Raw genomic sequence first — 14,320 nt, forward strand, 5'->3', positions numbered from 1 at the left:
GAAGTGAAGTGTTCACAGATTTTAGAGAGGGTACAAAAACAGAAATCCAACAAAAATGGGGGTCGGACCAGTGCTGTTCAACATATTTAGAAGTGAGCTGGGAAAAAGGGGTAAACAGTGAGGTGGCAAAGTTTGCAGATGATACAAAATTATTCAACATAATTAAGTCCAAAGCAGAATGCAAAGAGTTATGAAGATCTCACAAAACTGAATGACTTGGCAAGAAAGAGGCAGATGAAATTCAATGTTGATAAGTGCAAAGTAATGGACATTGGAAAACATAATCCTGACCACACATACAAAATTATGCGTACCATTCAAGAAACAGATTTTGGAATCATTGCAGATAGTTCTCTGAAAACGTCTGCTCAATGGGCAGCAGCAGGCAAAAAAGCTAACAGAATGTTAGGAACCATTAGGAAAGGGATAGATAAGACAAAGTACCATAATGCCACTATACAGCTCCATGGTACACCCACACCTTGAATACTGGGTGCAGTTCTGGTTTCCCCATCTCAAAAAAGTTGTATTAGAATTGGAAAAAGTACCGAGAAGGGCAATACAAATGATTGGGGTATGGTTCAGCTTCCATATGAGAAGAGATTAAAAAGACTGTTCAGCTTGGAAAAGAGAACCGAGGGGGGATATGAATGGTGTGGAAAAAAAGTGTTATTTATCCCTTCCCATATCATATTAACCAGGGGTCACCCAATGAAATTAGTAAACTGCAGGATTAACGCAAACAAAAGGAAGTATTTCTTCACACAACACACAGTCAACCTGTGGAACTTGTTACCAGAGGATGTTGTGAAGGCCAAAAGTATAACTGCGTTCAAAAAAAAAATTTAGTAAGTTCATGGAGGATAGGTCCATCAATGACTATTAACCAAGATGGTCAGGGACGAAACCCTGTGTTCTGGTTATCCCTACATCTCTAACTGCTAGAAACTGGGACTGGATGCCAGGGAATTGATCACTCAATAAATTGCCCTGTTCTGTTCACTCTGAAGCATCTGGCATCAGGCACTGTCAGAAGACATGATACTGGGCTAGATGGCCCATTGGTCTGACCCAGTATGGTCATTCTTATGATTCATGGATAAATTGCATAGATATCTAAATCATTCTTGAAGCAGATTTGTGGTGAACATATGAAGAGATTACTTACAAAAACTGGGATATGGATATAGATGTGTACCAATGATGCAATTCTATAAGATGCAAAGCACCCTGAACCCCCACTGGCACCTTCTAGAAGATGCTCAGCACTTTGATCAGTGGGACCATAAAAATTATGCAGGGATTGATTTTGCGCAACATAGAACATTTTTTTGTAAACCAAAGGAACAAATAAAATACATAACTGCAAGAAGAGACCTCTAGGACTGTTGCATAATAAAAATATCTCCTTGGAATAGGTTTTCATTTTGATTAAGGGCAAACGACAAGCGCTTTAGTACGAGAACTGTTCAAGTAAGTTTTAATAGAGTGCACCAGTGAAAGTGAATCAAGATGACTTGCATCAAAATTTGTTTGAATAAACACCAGGTAAAAAGGGGCTACAGTTGTTTCTTTCCAAACACCACCCTTTTTCTAAGGCAACAATACACGTTCATTTCAGAATATAACTGTTACAGAAAGCTACATCACAGTATAGTACAGCATGTAAAATCCACCTCTGTCAAGAAGCCATTATTGAATGGCATATTAGCTACACTTACAGCCTTCTAATTTAGAGTTACAGTTTACCACAGCTTTAAATTTTTTTTTAAAGTGACAGATTTTGAATTAACTTTCTATTCTCCACAAGAGTGTGCATATGGGGGGGATATTACAGTAATTACGACATTAAATAACATTGCACAACCAACCTCTATGGTTAATTCAGTACAAAAGAACAAGTATTAAAAGGTACCATTACTAGTGGTTTTACATAGTTTATATTACTAATTATGGAAGGAAATTTTTTTTCCATAGGCAAATGCCTAAATTACAAAGCTGCACATTACAGGCATAATGATGTGGTATAAATACAAGAAATCTGGTAAAATATTAAACACAAACAAGTTACATGGGAACAAATTGTACAATCACATAAGATAAATCAACCATTATTGTTTAGTAGTAAAGTATCATAAGGAATTGCATGTTGTCTTTGGGGGCAAATATTCCAAAAGCCATTTAAATTCCTGAGGTGGTATAATTAACTCATACAATTGGTCAACACTTCAAATTATTTTGTGCTATGAAACAGTCCCAACATTAATATATTTCCACACACTAGAATTTGCAATATATTGAAGGCAGCAAACAAGTGATATTTTACATCATATTATTTAAATGAAATAATTTACTCTTCTCCATTTTGATGCTACATTTTCAATGGGCCATGAGAGTAAGCATTATAATTTGCACACAAAACATTACCTAGATGGGATTTCTGTTCCCCAGCAGCTCTCAGCCAGCCCAAGGCAAAATAATCTTTTTAAATCTGTAAGTGCCAACACTGTAAACATGTTTGTATTTTTCAGCTAAATACTGTCCAATACCAAGGATAAGAACCAAACATAAGTAGGAACAGTTTTGTGTACCACAAAAGCCGATTTATCGACTTCTGATTCAAATTCACATATGATTTTTAAATAACTAAAAATGGTCATGCTACAGTTCTGAAAACTATTTTTTGTGCATTTTGACTCTGGACACAGTTTTAAAAAATGCATGATAGAAGAATTATTAAAACCACCAAAAATGTAAATAGTGATAGGGAAGAACTTTTTCAACTCAAAGCATCAAACATACACTTTTGTGCAGAAATCTAGACAACTATACAAGATCTGTATTTAAGCAATCATCTTTTTTATTATACAACTCTATGAACATAAAATGAACAGAATGCTCTATATACTTACCTGTACATGTGAACATAACTTCTTTAGCTACAGTTATTTAGTATAGGTCATACTGAATTTAATTTTACAATTCAGAATAACTATGTATAACCTTATTGCAATAGGGACAATTTCTACATGGGGAGTTTCACAGGCCAATCACACTAGGCGTAACCAGTACATTCAAAACCTAAGTGTAGTTCACATATGAATTTTCCCTGATCCCATATATTTAGTTTCTTGTTACAGCTTAAGCTCATTTGCAATTTTGGATGCAATGTTCTTAAATGCAATAGAAGTCCCAGATATTCTCTTGAAGCGGACTCCATTGAGTGACAATCGTGGCAATTTGCAGACTTCCATCTCCCATTGAACAAGACTATCCTGTCGTGCATCACCATGAACACAGAAGAGCAAAAACCTCTCTTTTTGTTCATAGTCACAGTTATTAGCATCTAACACTTTTCGAATCTCTCTCATCATATCATTTGGGTCCATGGAACTAGTGGTCTTCATACTCCATGTGAATCGCAAAGAACGTGGTTTGGAATCTTTGCTATCCTCCTTTTCTCGGTCTTTTGGTTCCCCAGAAGCACTCCTAGAGAGAGAAACATGTTGCACGCTCAAAAATAAAATCCATACAATAGATAAGTGCTAGAAGGTAATAAAGTTTAAGAAAATCCTAACTATAACACAGTAAAGCTGTGTTATCCGGCACTTTACCAACCAGAAAGCTCTAGAAACTGGCATTTCAGGAGGGGCTTGGGGGCGTGGGCTCAGGGAGAGAGTTTGGATGCGGGAGGGAGCTTAGGGCAGAGGTTTGGGGCACAGGAGGTGTTTTGGGATGCCAGATCCAGACGGCGCTCACCTCAGGCGGCTCCCCGCAGGCAGTGACATGTCCCTGCTGTTCCTAGGCAGAGGATCGGGGCCAATGGGACCATGGCCAATGGGAGCTGTGGGGACAGCGCCTGCAGGTGGAGGCAGCGTGCAGAGCTGCCTGCCTGCACCTCTGCCTAGCAGCAAAAGGGACATATCGCCACTTGCGGGGAGCTGCCAGAGGTGAGTGCCGCCCGGACATAGCACCCCGCAACCCGTCCCATGCCCCAACCCCCTGCCCCAAGCCCCCTCCTGCACCCAAACTCCCTCCCAGAGCCTGCACCCCAACCCCCAGCCTTGAGTTCCCTCCCACACCCAAACTCCCTCCCTTTTAGTTAATCAGAATTTTTGACTTGCCCTCACCCTCCATTCCCCCAACATGCCGGATAACAAAGCTTTTTTTTGCATATGCAATGGAAACTACAGATACACATCCCTCTGCTCTGCTGTAGCAGGAGACAGTGGAATCTACATTTTAAAAAGTATCTTTTGATTTCTATTGAGCTCATCATTTGGAGCATACATCAACAAAAGGTATTAATTTGTGGGACACATGGTCTGGATGTATAAACATGCTGTAAAAGCAGCAAAGGAAGGAAACCCACCCTGCATTCCACACAAAGTTTTTGCTTTCATGCTTGTGCATGAAGAGAAACTCATTTCCTATATTTACAAATTGTGGAGCATTATGCTCACAATTAACCCAATTTGTTTTTACAGATTCTTTAGGGACTTTTGACCCTTCTTTCTCCTCCTTTTTAAAGTGACCTTATATTTTCGCAACATCCTATTTTAACTGATGCAGTAGAATTTTATATTAAATTACTCAACTGGGTGGGCAAACAGCTTCTATGTCTCTCATAACAATACAAAGCCAGAAGACACATAACAGAATAGTGAGAAAGAGAGACAAAAATGTCATTTTAGATGATAAAATGACAGATAAAATCCCAAGTAATTATCTTCTAATGAACACAAACAGTGGGACTATAAAGCTTCTTTACCCATCAGATCACTCAACATAGGTAAGTTTGAAACACAGTTTTGTAAAATAGTACTCATTTTAAATTTAAAAGGAGTTCCAGAGTCTGCTGTTTCTTTTCCCAGATGCCCAAGAGCTGCTGATGCTACCACCCACTATTGAGGAGGGGGTGTTTCCTAGGCAGGATCTGTTAAACGAAGAGCGGAAGTCAATTTCAGACCAGATTTTCCTCACCCTCGTTCTCCCCATTTCCTTTCCTTGCATCCCTACTATTCTCCTTTCATTTCCCACCTCCTGCCCACTTGTACTTCTTGGGCAGGAAACTTCGTTCCCAAAACACTGCCTAACTCAATTACGCTAAGGCCACTACGGCTGGGCAAAGCCCTTTACGACAGCCATTACTGGTATTATTTTTACTTAAAACGTGCCAGTTGTTCTACAAACACAGGAAAACAGTCTCTTCCCCCTATATTTAAAGTGCTATTCTCAACAACGAGGTCCCCCCTCTCCCCCCCCCGAAACAAAGATTACCTGCCACTTCATTTAATAAACTTTTCACTATTCAGAGCAGAACCACTCTAAATAGCTGTAAAAAAAGCATGCTTTTTAAACATTAAAAACTGATGGTTTATTTTCATTGCTGCCACCACAGAACCACATCAGTATTAGAAGACTTGGCACAGCAGCATAGTCGAGGTTTGGACTCAGGTAGCATTTCAGGATGTGGCCTGATGCCCAAAATATACTAGGCTGGAGGATAACCAGGAAGCAGCAGCAGGGACCGTTAGAGACCAGGAATGAGTGGTGAAATCCACTGCCATGCTTAATTAACTTAACAGACTTGACTATACTATAGTGTCAGCAGCACAGCAGCTTAAGGACATAGGAGGAAAAAAAATGCTGAAACAGGTAATTCAAAACCATACACAGTATATTAGTTATACTAAGCAACATATACTGTTTAAAGAGCTGCTGCTCTTTTAAATACAGATGCTTATTAAATGTTTTCTCTTAGAAAATAGCCATTCTTTTTTGTAATTAACCATTTTAGAGTATAACAACTGCAGTGTGTGTTCATTGTTTATTCATTCATTAGATGCTTCATGAATGTACACCTGCTTTACCAAACACATTAAAAAGGCAGAGTCAACATGCTGAGACGTGCTAGAAGAGAACATATACTGAGAGGTGAACACTTGTACAGTATGTTATTGCTTATGTTACAGCTACAGTTTTGTTTGTGTGTGTAGTGATTGCCACACAAAGTCAATATTTACAATTACCACCCAACAATATCTGAATACCACTGTTATTTTTAAAGTGTAAAGAACCATGGATACCTCAGACATTGCAGGGTGATAACTGTTGGCGAACGGTGACTTTTAAATGATGAATACAATATGTGACTATATTAAATATTTTTACACTACATGTACACATTAAGTATTAACCTACATATTTGCTACTTAAATCTAAATTATATTAAATAATATTAAACATAAGAAGATAGGTTTAAAGAAGAGCCTTATGATTTGGTTTAATCTTGTAGCTGGGATTGCTTTCATAGTAGTGTGTTAACTTATCAAGTTTGCTTCTTTACAAAATGTACAATACAAAACACAGTTTTGAACATATATCTACAAGTATTTAAAAATCAAAAAGTGAATTTCTAGGGAATTAAGAGGGATGAGCAGGGGCCCACCGCAAAACAGAACATTTTAAAAATACAAGTTATTTAGGCACTATTCTATTTTAAATCCTGGTTAAAAATCTTTCAGAAATCACTTTAACTTTTAACACAAAGGACCTAGCAGCGAAGTATTAATTGTGGCTCCTCACCTTGAGGTGTCAGTTCTGCCACTGGCTTCGCCTTCACTTGGATCCCTCAAAACAAAGTTAAGGTTGAGATTCAATGATAAAGACGAAAAATAAAAGTCAAGAGAACCCATATCTATAACAGAGTTAAAGTAACTACCGAACAAAGATTCAGCATAAAAATGTTGTATTTACTAATTTTTGTTAAGTACTATTTTTCAGCTGCAAGTTTGACTTCCCTTTATGATGCCTCAATTTATTGCAACCCTGATATGTAATTTTTTTTTAAACTCTTGGTAAGGTTAGCATAAGTTACAGAGTTTTGGCCTAATACAGACTGAAAAATGGCCATATATGATTCCAATAAGTATAGTTATAGCACTTTAGTCAACGAGGACCTGAACCAGAGAGGTGCTATGTGCCCTCAACTACGCCTGAAGCCAAATATAGGCTGCAAGTGCTCAGCTCCTCTCTGGTTCAGGCCCTTGGGCTCTGATCCTGGAAACATTAGGCATCTGCTTAGCTCTAAGCATGGTTACATATTTAGAGCTAAGCATATGCCCATGAGTTTCTTGGATCAACCCGAGACCCTAATTCAAAAGGTTACATATGCATCTGTTTAACTTTAAGCAAACAAATTATCCCATTGAATTCAACAGCACTACTGATGGGCTTTAAGTTAGGCAGGTGCTTAGGTACCTTGCTGAATTGGTGTCATGATTTGTAAAATAATTACTTAACAATATGCTTTAATAGCCTCTGGCTATTTGAAAAAAAAAAAAGATATGTACAATGCATATTATGTAAGCCAAGGTATCAAAATCTGGTAAGTGGGTACATTCCCAGTGCTGCAGTACAAGCATTTTAGTAAATATTTTATAAGATTTATTTTTAATCCAGCACAACACCCTTCAAAATTATTCTATATGAACGCCTAGGTAACTGACTGTCTAGGGAGTATCATTTGGCACAAATTGTTAATACACATTTCAACAAAATGCCTCAATACTCTGTACCCTAAGAAAGCTGCATTTTAAGTAATGTCTAAAAGCATTTACTGCATATAAATACCTTACATGCTTACCAGAAAAACACATACAATTGCCAGAAAATAAAATAAAATAAAAACAATACTTCTGGACACCTTTGTAAACAATATACATATAAAACTATTGCTCACTAGGGTAATGTTTCATGTTATTCAAAGATATTAAGAAATAAATTATCAACATCAAGACTGAGACAATCCAAACACAGTCAAAACAGTTAATTTAAGATTGGTAGAATATAACAAAATATCTTTGAGGCAAGCACCCCCATTAATGATCTGAGAGGCAGGGAATGTCAAGCTTTTGGTTTGATGAAATGATTAACACTACTGAGAAAATTCTAACCACCTGTTTTTGGACTGTGTGTTGTTTTAAAAAAGGGTGAACAGCAAAATGTTTGAGGTTTGAAATTTAGGATTTGTAGTCACTGACAAGAAAACACCAGAAGGTAGCTTTTTCTTAGAATTTTAGCACTATAATTAATAATCAGATCTAAAACAAAAACAAATCCTCCATCATGCATAGAAGTAATTTTTTGTTAAAGTTTGATTTAATTAGGAGACACAACACTGTCAGTGTGTCCTATATAAATCTACTGTTAACTGCATATGATTAAAAAGTCTAAAACTGGCTATTAAAAAAAAATCACCATTCTTCACAACAGCAGCCGTGTTAGTCTGTATTCGCAAAAAGAAAAGGAGTACTTGTGGCACCTTAGAGACTAACAAATTTATTTGAGCATAAGCTTTCGTGAGCTATAGCTCACTTCATCGGATGCATCTGATGAAGTGAGCTGTAGCTCACGAAAGCTTATGCTCAAATAAATTTGTTAGTCTCTAAGGTGCCACAAGTACTCCTTTTCTTCACAACATTACCTGCATACCATTTTATTTAATATAGTCTCAGAATGACATTTATAATGACAAACAAGTAATGTATACTCCTGAAATGATTAATTACTTAGTGGAAAATGCACTTCACCCCATTTGGAATTTTGTTGTCCAGATGGAATGACAGAGCACTTCGAAGTGGGTTGTAATGTTGAGAAAGGGAACAGAAAAGGTTTCTCATATACACACACACACACACACACTATATATACACATATATATACACACACACACACACACACACACACACACACACACACACAGAGCTTATGCCATTAATGTAGGTTCAGATTTCTGCATCCTCAAGTTTGGAAAAAATTCTGGCAAAGGTAGATTATAATACATCTTATTTAGACAATTAACCACACACTGTCAGCACCTTAGATTCATCTTATTTTAAGAGGATCAGACTGATATTTATTTTGAACCTATCATGCTATTTAATTCGATCTCCCCCGTCACATTTTGTTCATGAGATCAGCGTGTACAGTGCAAGAAACTATTCTTGTCATCTTGTAACTATTCTTATATTAAAATGGCAAGTTTCACTTATGAAGTGATTTAAGACTAGAAAGCATATCTGGAATTTAATATAGGATATTATGATTCTTCAAAGAAAGCAAAGATCTGTGGGATTTAATTATGTTGTGAAATTGACAGTTGTGCAGTAGAGTGCTATTTGTAACCTCTGTAACTTGCCTACTACTTCCTGAAAACTGTAGGTTAAATCCCTGCAGGTGTTTCAAACTAAAATCAATTGATCCAGACATAAGTGAAATGTGAAAATTAAATTTTCTTGTAAGAAAGCTTTAAAAGGTAATCAGGTAAATAGTCACTTAGGATAAAATAATTTATCTATATATCTTATGCTTTTCTACAGCATCCATCATGGTTATATGTAAACATTGAAGTGCTTCCTTGACTTTCAGATTCTTTATCAACTGCTTCAAAAATAAATTTAAATGAAAGAAAAAAAGATTACTTAATGTTGACACAAATGAGGATTTCCAGATGCTAGCGGTCAGTGTACACTTTTACATGTCATTTTTACTGTCCTCAATGAGAAACCAAAATTCTCTACAATAACCTGTGAATAGGGAAAACACTGATTTTGTCTGAATAGAGAGGAGTTCTCCAGTGATTAATAATCTTGCTATTGTAGGAATGGTCTTTGTAATTAATTACACCTATATCACTTGATTACAATTCATCATTAAAATGTAAATGTTCTCTTTAATGTTACATGATAATTTGTTTAATCAGAGCATATCAATTTTGCAGATGGAGAGATTTTTCATGTATAAATCAAACTATCCTTTCAGTTGTTCAAACCGAACCCCATTTTTATTATTTTTCTTATAGTGATATAAATAGGAAAACACTGTAGTTACTGCATGAAATATGTGACTATTTTGTTTATGGCTGTCGATTAATCGCAGTTAACTCAGGCGATTACCTCAAAAAATTGAATTGCGATTAAAAATATTAACTGTGATTAATCGCACTTTTAAACAATATAATACCAATTCAAATTTATTAAATATTTTTGGATGTTTTTCTACATTTTCAATATTGATTTCTATTACAACACAGGAACTCAAAGTGTACAGTGCTCACTTTATATTATTTTTGATTACAAATATTTGTACTGTAAAAACGATAAACAAAAATAGTACTTTTCAATTCACCTCATAAAAGTAGGGTAGTGCAATCTCTTTATCATGAAAGTATAACTTACAAATGTAGATTTTTTTTGTTACATAACAGCGCTCAAAAACAAAACCATGTAAAACTTTACAGCCTATAAGTCCATTCAGTCCTACTTCTTGTTCAGCCAATCGCTAAGAAAAACAAGTTTGTTTACATGTATGGGAGATACTGCTGCCTGCTTCTTATTTACAATGTCACCTGAAAGTGAGAACAGGCATTCAGATGGCACTTTTGTAGCCCGTGTTGCAAGGTATTTGTGGGCCAGATATGCTAAACATTCATATTCCCTTTCATGCTTTGGCCCCCATTCCAGAGAACATACTTCCACGCTCGTCAAAAAAAATAATGCGTTAATTAAATTTGTGACTGAACTCCTTGGGGGATAATTGTATGTCTCCTTTTCTGTTTTACCCGCATTCTGCCATATATTTCATGTTATAGCAGTCTTGGATTATGACCTAGCACATGTTCGTTTTAAAAACCACTTTCACAGCAGATTTGACAAAACGCAAAGAAGGTACCAATGTGAGATTTCTAAAAATAGTTAGAGCACTTGACCGAAGGTTTAAGAATCTGAAGTGCATTCCAAAATCTGAGAGGGATGAGGTGTGAAGCATGCTTTGAGAAGTCTTAAAAGAGCAACACTCCAATGCGGAAACTACAGAACACGAACCACCAAAAGAGAAAATCAACCTTCTGCTGGTGGCATCTGACTTGGATGATGAAAATGAACATGCATCAGCACGCACTGTTTTGGATTGTTATCGAGCAGAACCACTCATCGGCATGGACAAATGTCCTCGGGAGTAGTGGTTGAAGCATGAAGGGACATGTAAATCTTTAGTGCATCTGGCATGTAAATACCTTGTGACACCGGCTACAACAGTGCCACATGAACGCCTGTTCTCACTTTCAGGTGACATTGTAAACAAAAAGCGGGCAGTGTTATCTCCTGCAAATTTTAACCAAACTTGTTTGTCTGAGCAATTGGCTGAAGAAGTAGAACTGAGTGGACTTGTAGGCTCTAAAGTTTTACATTGTTTTACTTTTGAATGCAGGGGTTTTTTGTCCAAAATTCTACATTTGTGAGTTCAACTTTCATGATAAAGAGATTGCACTACAGTACTTGTATTAGGTGAACTGAAAAATTTCCATTTCTTTTGTTTGTTTTTTTACAGGGCAAACATTTGTAAATCCAAAATATATATAAAGTGAGTACTGTACACTTTGTATTCTGTGTTGTAATTGAAATCAATGTATTTGAAAATGTAGAAAACATCCAAAAATATTTAAATAAATGGTATTCTATTATTGTTAATCACGAGATTAATTTTTTTAATCGCTTGACAGCCCTAATTTTGTTCTTTTAAGATAAAGAAGCAAGAGAATGGCTAGCCAAATCTGGATGGATATAATACAGAAAAAAGCAAAGCTAAGCGGGTTCTGAAAGGGTAAAACAAAACAAAAAGATAATCCTATTCTAATTAAATTTACATTTATGCTAGATTGTCATACTGGAAATCCTCTAAAAGAATTAAGAATTTGAAAAATAAATTTCATTTATTATCTTAGAGGAAGTGAAAAATATACAGGAAATAAAGAAAACACAAAAATGTTCACAGAAAAGTCTGGTACTAACCTGCGAACAAACTTGGAAGTTATCTTGCTTATAATACCAGTTGAAGTGCCCCTTCTAGCATGTGCAAATGCACCAGTTTCATGTGAAGGTGAGGCAGGTGGTCCATTGTAAGTGGCATTACGCCGCTCCCGCAGCTGCTCACCGTGGAAAGTGCTTCGACTTGAACTCCCACGAGGAAAGCGGGTTCGGTCTGGAGTAGTAGTGCTAATACTATGAGCTGATGGGGAAGCAGCAGGCACTCTCTGAGTTGCACTGCTGGGAAAACAGAAGAATGCTTAACACAGGACAACTTCCCATATATATAAATAACTTCTCTTAACATTTGGTTTCAGAGTAGCAGCTGTTGTTAGTCTGTATTCGCAAAAAGAAAAGCATTTGGGAGACTGTTCACTCCTCCTATGAAAAAAAAAAATGCTGACCGATTCCAAAACTCTAATACACACAAGTCAGGTGGTCAGAGCTGAAATCTTTCCAGCATTCTCCTTGAGGGAACACAGTTGAAAAAAAGCCACATACCACCTCACAAAATATATATATTATGATACCAGTTTTAACCTTGACACTAAAGAGGTCAAGCACTTTTATAGTGCTTTTCCTGACACCAATAGGTGCGAAGTAATCTTCAGTGCTAACAGATTTAAAATTTATAATTCAGTTTAAATATGTCAGCATATCTACTCTATGAATTGAGTCTGTATCAGATAAACATGTAGCTATTGCTGTTTTCCAGGAATTACCTGATGACTGAGATCTAATTCAGAGACATGAATTTATTGTGTGATATGAGCAAAATATGATGCGTCATGGACAAAACTGAACCTAAACAATATGTAGCATTGTTACTCAAATGAATACAATTTTAAAACTATACTGGAGTACTGTATGATGTAATATATTAAGAGTATATACACTATATTAATATATTTATGTTTACAATAGTTGGTACAGAATTTTGAAGATGTAAAACACTATGCAAATGCTAAGTATTACATTACCTCGGTCGATAAGCTTCAGTGCCATCTTTGATGGTTGGCAGCGTCACTTTTATAGGATGACCAGAGGCAGACATAGATTTCTGGTGTCGAGGTCGTGTTGATACAGCAGAAGCAACAGCAGAGCCTGCAGAAGATGTGCTACTCGCAGACATTTCTGTTAGGCTTTTGTCACAAGAAAGGCAGGAGGGCCACAACAATAAGAAAAAACATGTTAGATGTGCTTAAAAGGCAATTCCAACAGAAAAGTTTATGTCAAACCCTGAAACTAGATAAACACTCTTCAATAAAAGTACAAAACAAAACAAAACCAAACTTACAATGGTCAGTCACAAAAACAATGTTATTCTTGGTAAAAATGCATGTTTTTGTAATCACTTTCTATGGAAAAAAAATCTCATTCAAGGATGCTGCAGGATGGCTTTTTATTGCTTACATTCATATAGATAAGACTATTTTCCTTTACATATACAAGAAGCTAAACAATAACTTTTTTCAGTAAGATTACCAGCATATTTTCCTTTATAACTTTCCCTAACTTTAACTGTTTGGGCTTAAATGCTAGGTGTCTAGCCTCAGTCTGATTTTTTTGTATGGGAAAAACTTCAGCCAGAACAGTTTGGTTGTTTCTCAGAATGACACGAGCAAAAAATACCTTTTCCCATTGAGTCTGCCATTTTTTTTTAAATGAAAAAACTCTTGTACCCTCATGCTTTCCAGCAAGCACTTGAAATTGGTCAGAGATGTGCTTTCTACAGTTCTTGTGAAAATCTGCCCAAATTTGGCCAAGTTAACAGCCTTTCAAATATCTCAGTTCACACACACTCATTGGAGACATGTTAGATTTTAGCATCTAAAATTTCCAAAGATAGTATGTGATCATGTAATTAAAGACTGTATCATAATGTATGTGCACAGAGGGGCCAAATTAAGGCCGTTCAGACAACTCTAATTCTTGCATTGCCTAACTTTTCAGTGCTTGATGTTGCATCTTATATGCTCTTTTAATGTAGTCTCTCTCTCATACACACACTAACACACTCACACTTACTTTCACATACCGAGTATTTCCATCAGAAGCTGATCATCCTGAGAACGTGCCTCATGTATCACATTACTGCCTCAACCTTGCACCTCTGGAGCCATAGGCTCAAATAGTTATTGCTTTTTTAGTCACTAGTGGACATTTATTCACCTGTCAAAGTGACCACTCAATTTTTCATAATTCATAGTCTCTGCTTAGTTTGTCACAGGACTGAAATAAGCAAAACCACTGCAAGTCAGGACTAGAGTACAGGGTATTGGGCAGAGGTGTACGGAAAAGATGATCCTATACTGCTTGCAACAGTTACCAAAGATAAAGGACATCAGAATTGACTTACTTTTATGCACCCAGTTGAAACACTAAATACAAACTGAACATCAAATATGTGTAGCTAGTAATTGTAATTTCCCTAAGTCAACCACTTCTTATAA

At 36.4% G+C, this 14,320-nt stretch overlaps 1 protein-coding gene across 8 annotated transcripts in view; it reads right to left on the bottom strand.

The window, feature by feature from the left end:
* Positions 1-1,452: 1,452 nt before the first annotated feature.
* MARK1 (microtubule affinity regulating kinase 1) overlaps positions 1,453-14,320 on the bottom strand; it is a 114,528-nt gene continuing 101,660 nt past the window's right edge. For 3 of the 8 annotated variants that reach the window (XM_038393901.2, XM_038393899.2, XM_043511735.1), the window contains exons 15-18: positions 12,848-13,009; positions 11,853-12,107; positions 6,589-6,633; positions 1,453-3,489 (exon numbers count right to left, since the gene is read on the bottom strand). In XM_038393901.2, the coding sequence (XP_038249829.1) occupies positions 3,135-3,489; positions 6,589-6,633; positions 11,853-12,107; positions 12,848-13,009 (817 nt within the window). In that variant the 3' untranslated portion in view covers positions 1,453-3,134. The remainder of the gene's footprint in view (positions 3,490-6,588; positions 6,634-11,852; positions 12,108-12,847; positions 13,010-14,320) is intronic. The other 5 variants (XM_038393902.2, XM_038393900.2, XM_043511733.1 and 2 more) reach the window with 3 other exon arrangements.

Source organism: Dermochelys coriacea, chromosome 3, assembly GCF_009764565.3.
Source record: "Dermochelys coriacea isolate rDerCor1 chromosome 3, rDerCor1.pri.v4, whole genome shotgun sequence".
Taxonomy (NCBI): domain Eukaryota; kingdom Metazoa; phylum Chordata; order Testudines; family Dermochelyidae; genus Dermochelys; species Dermochelys coriacea.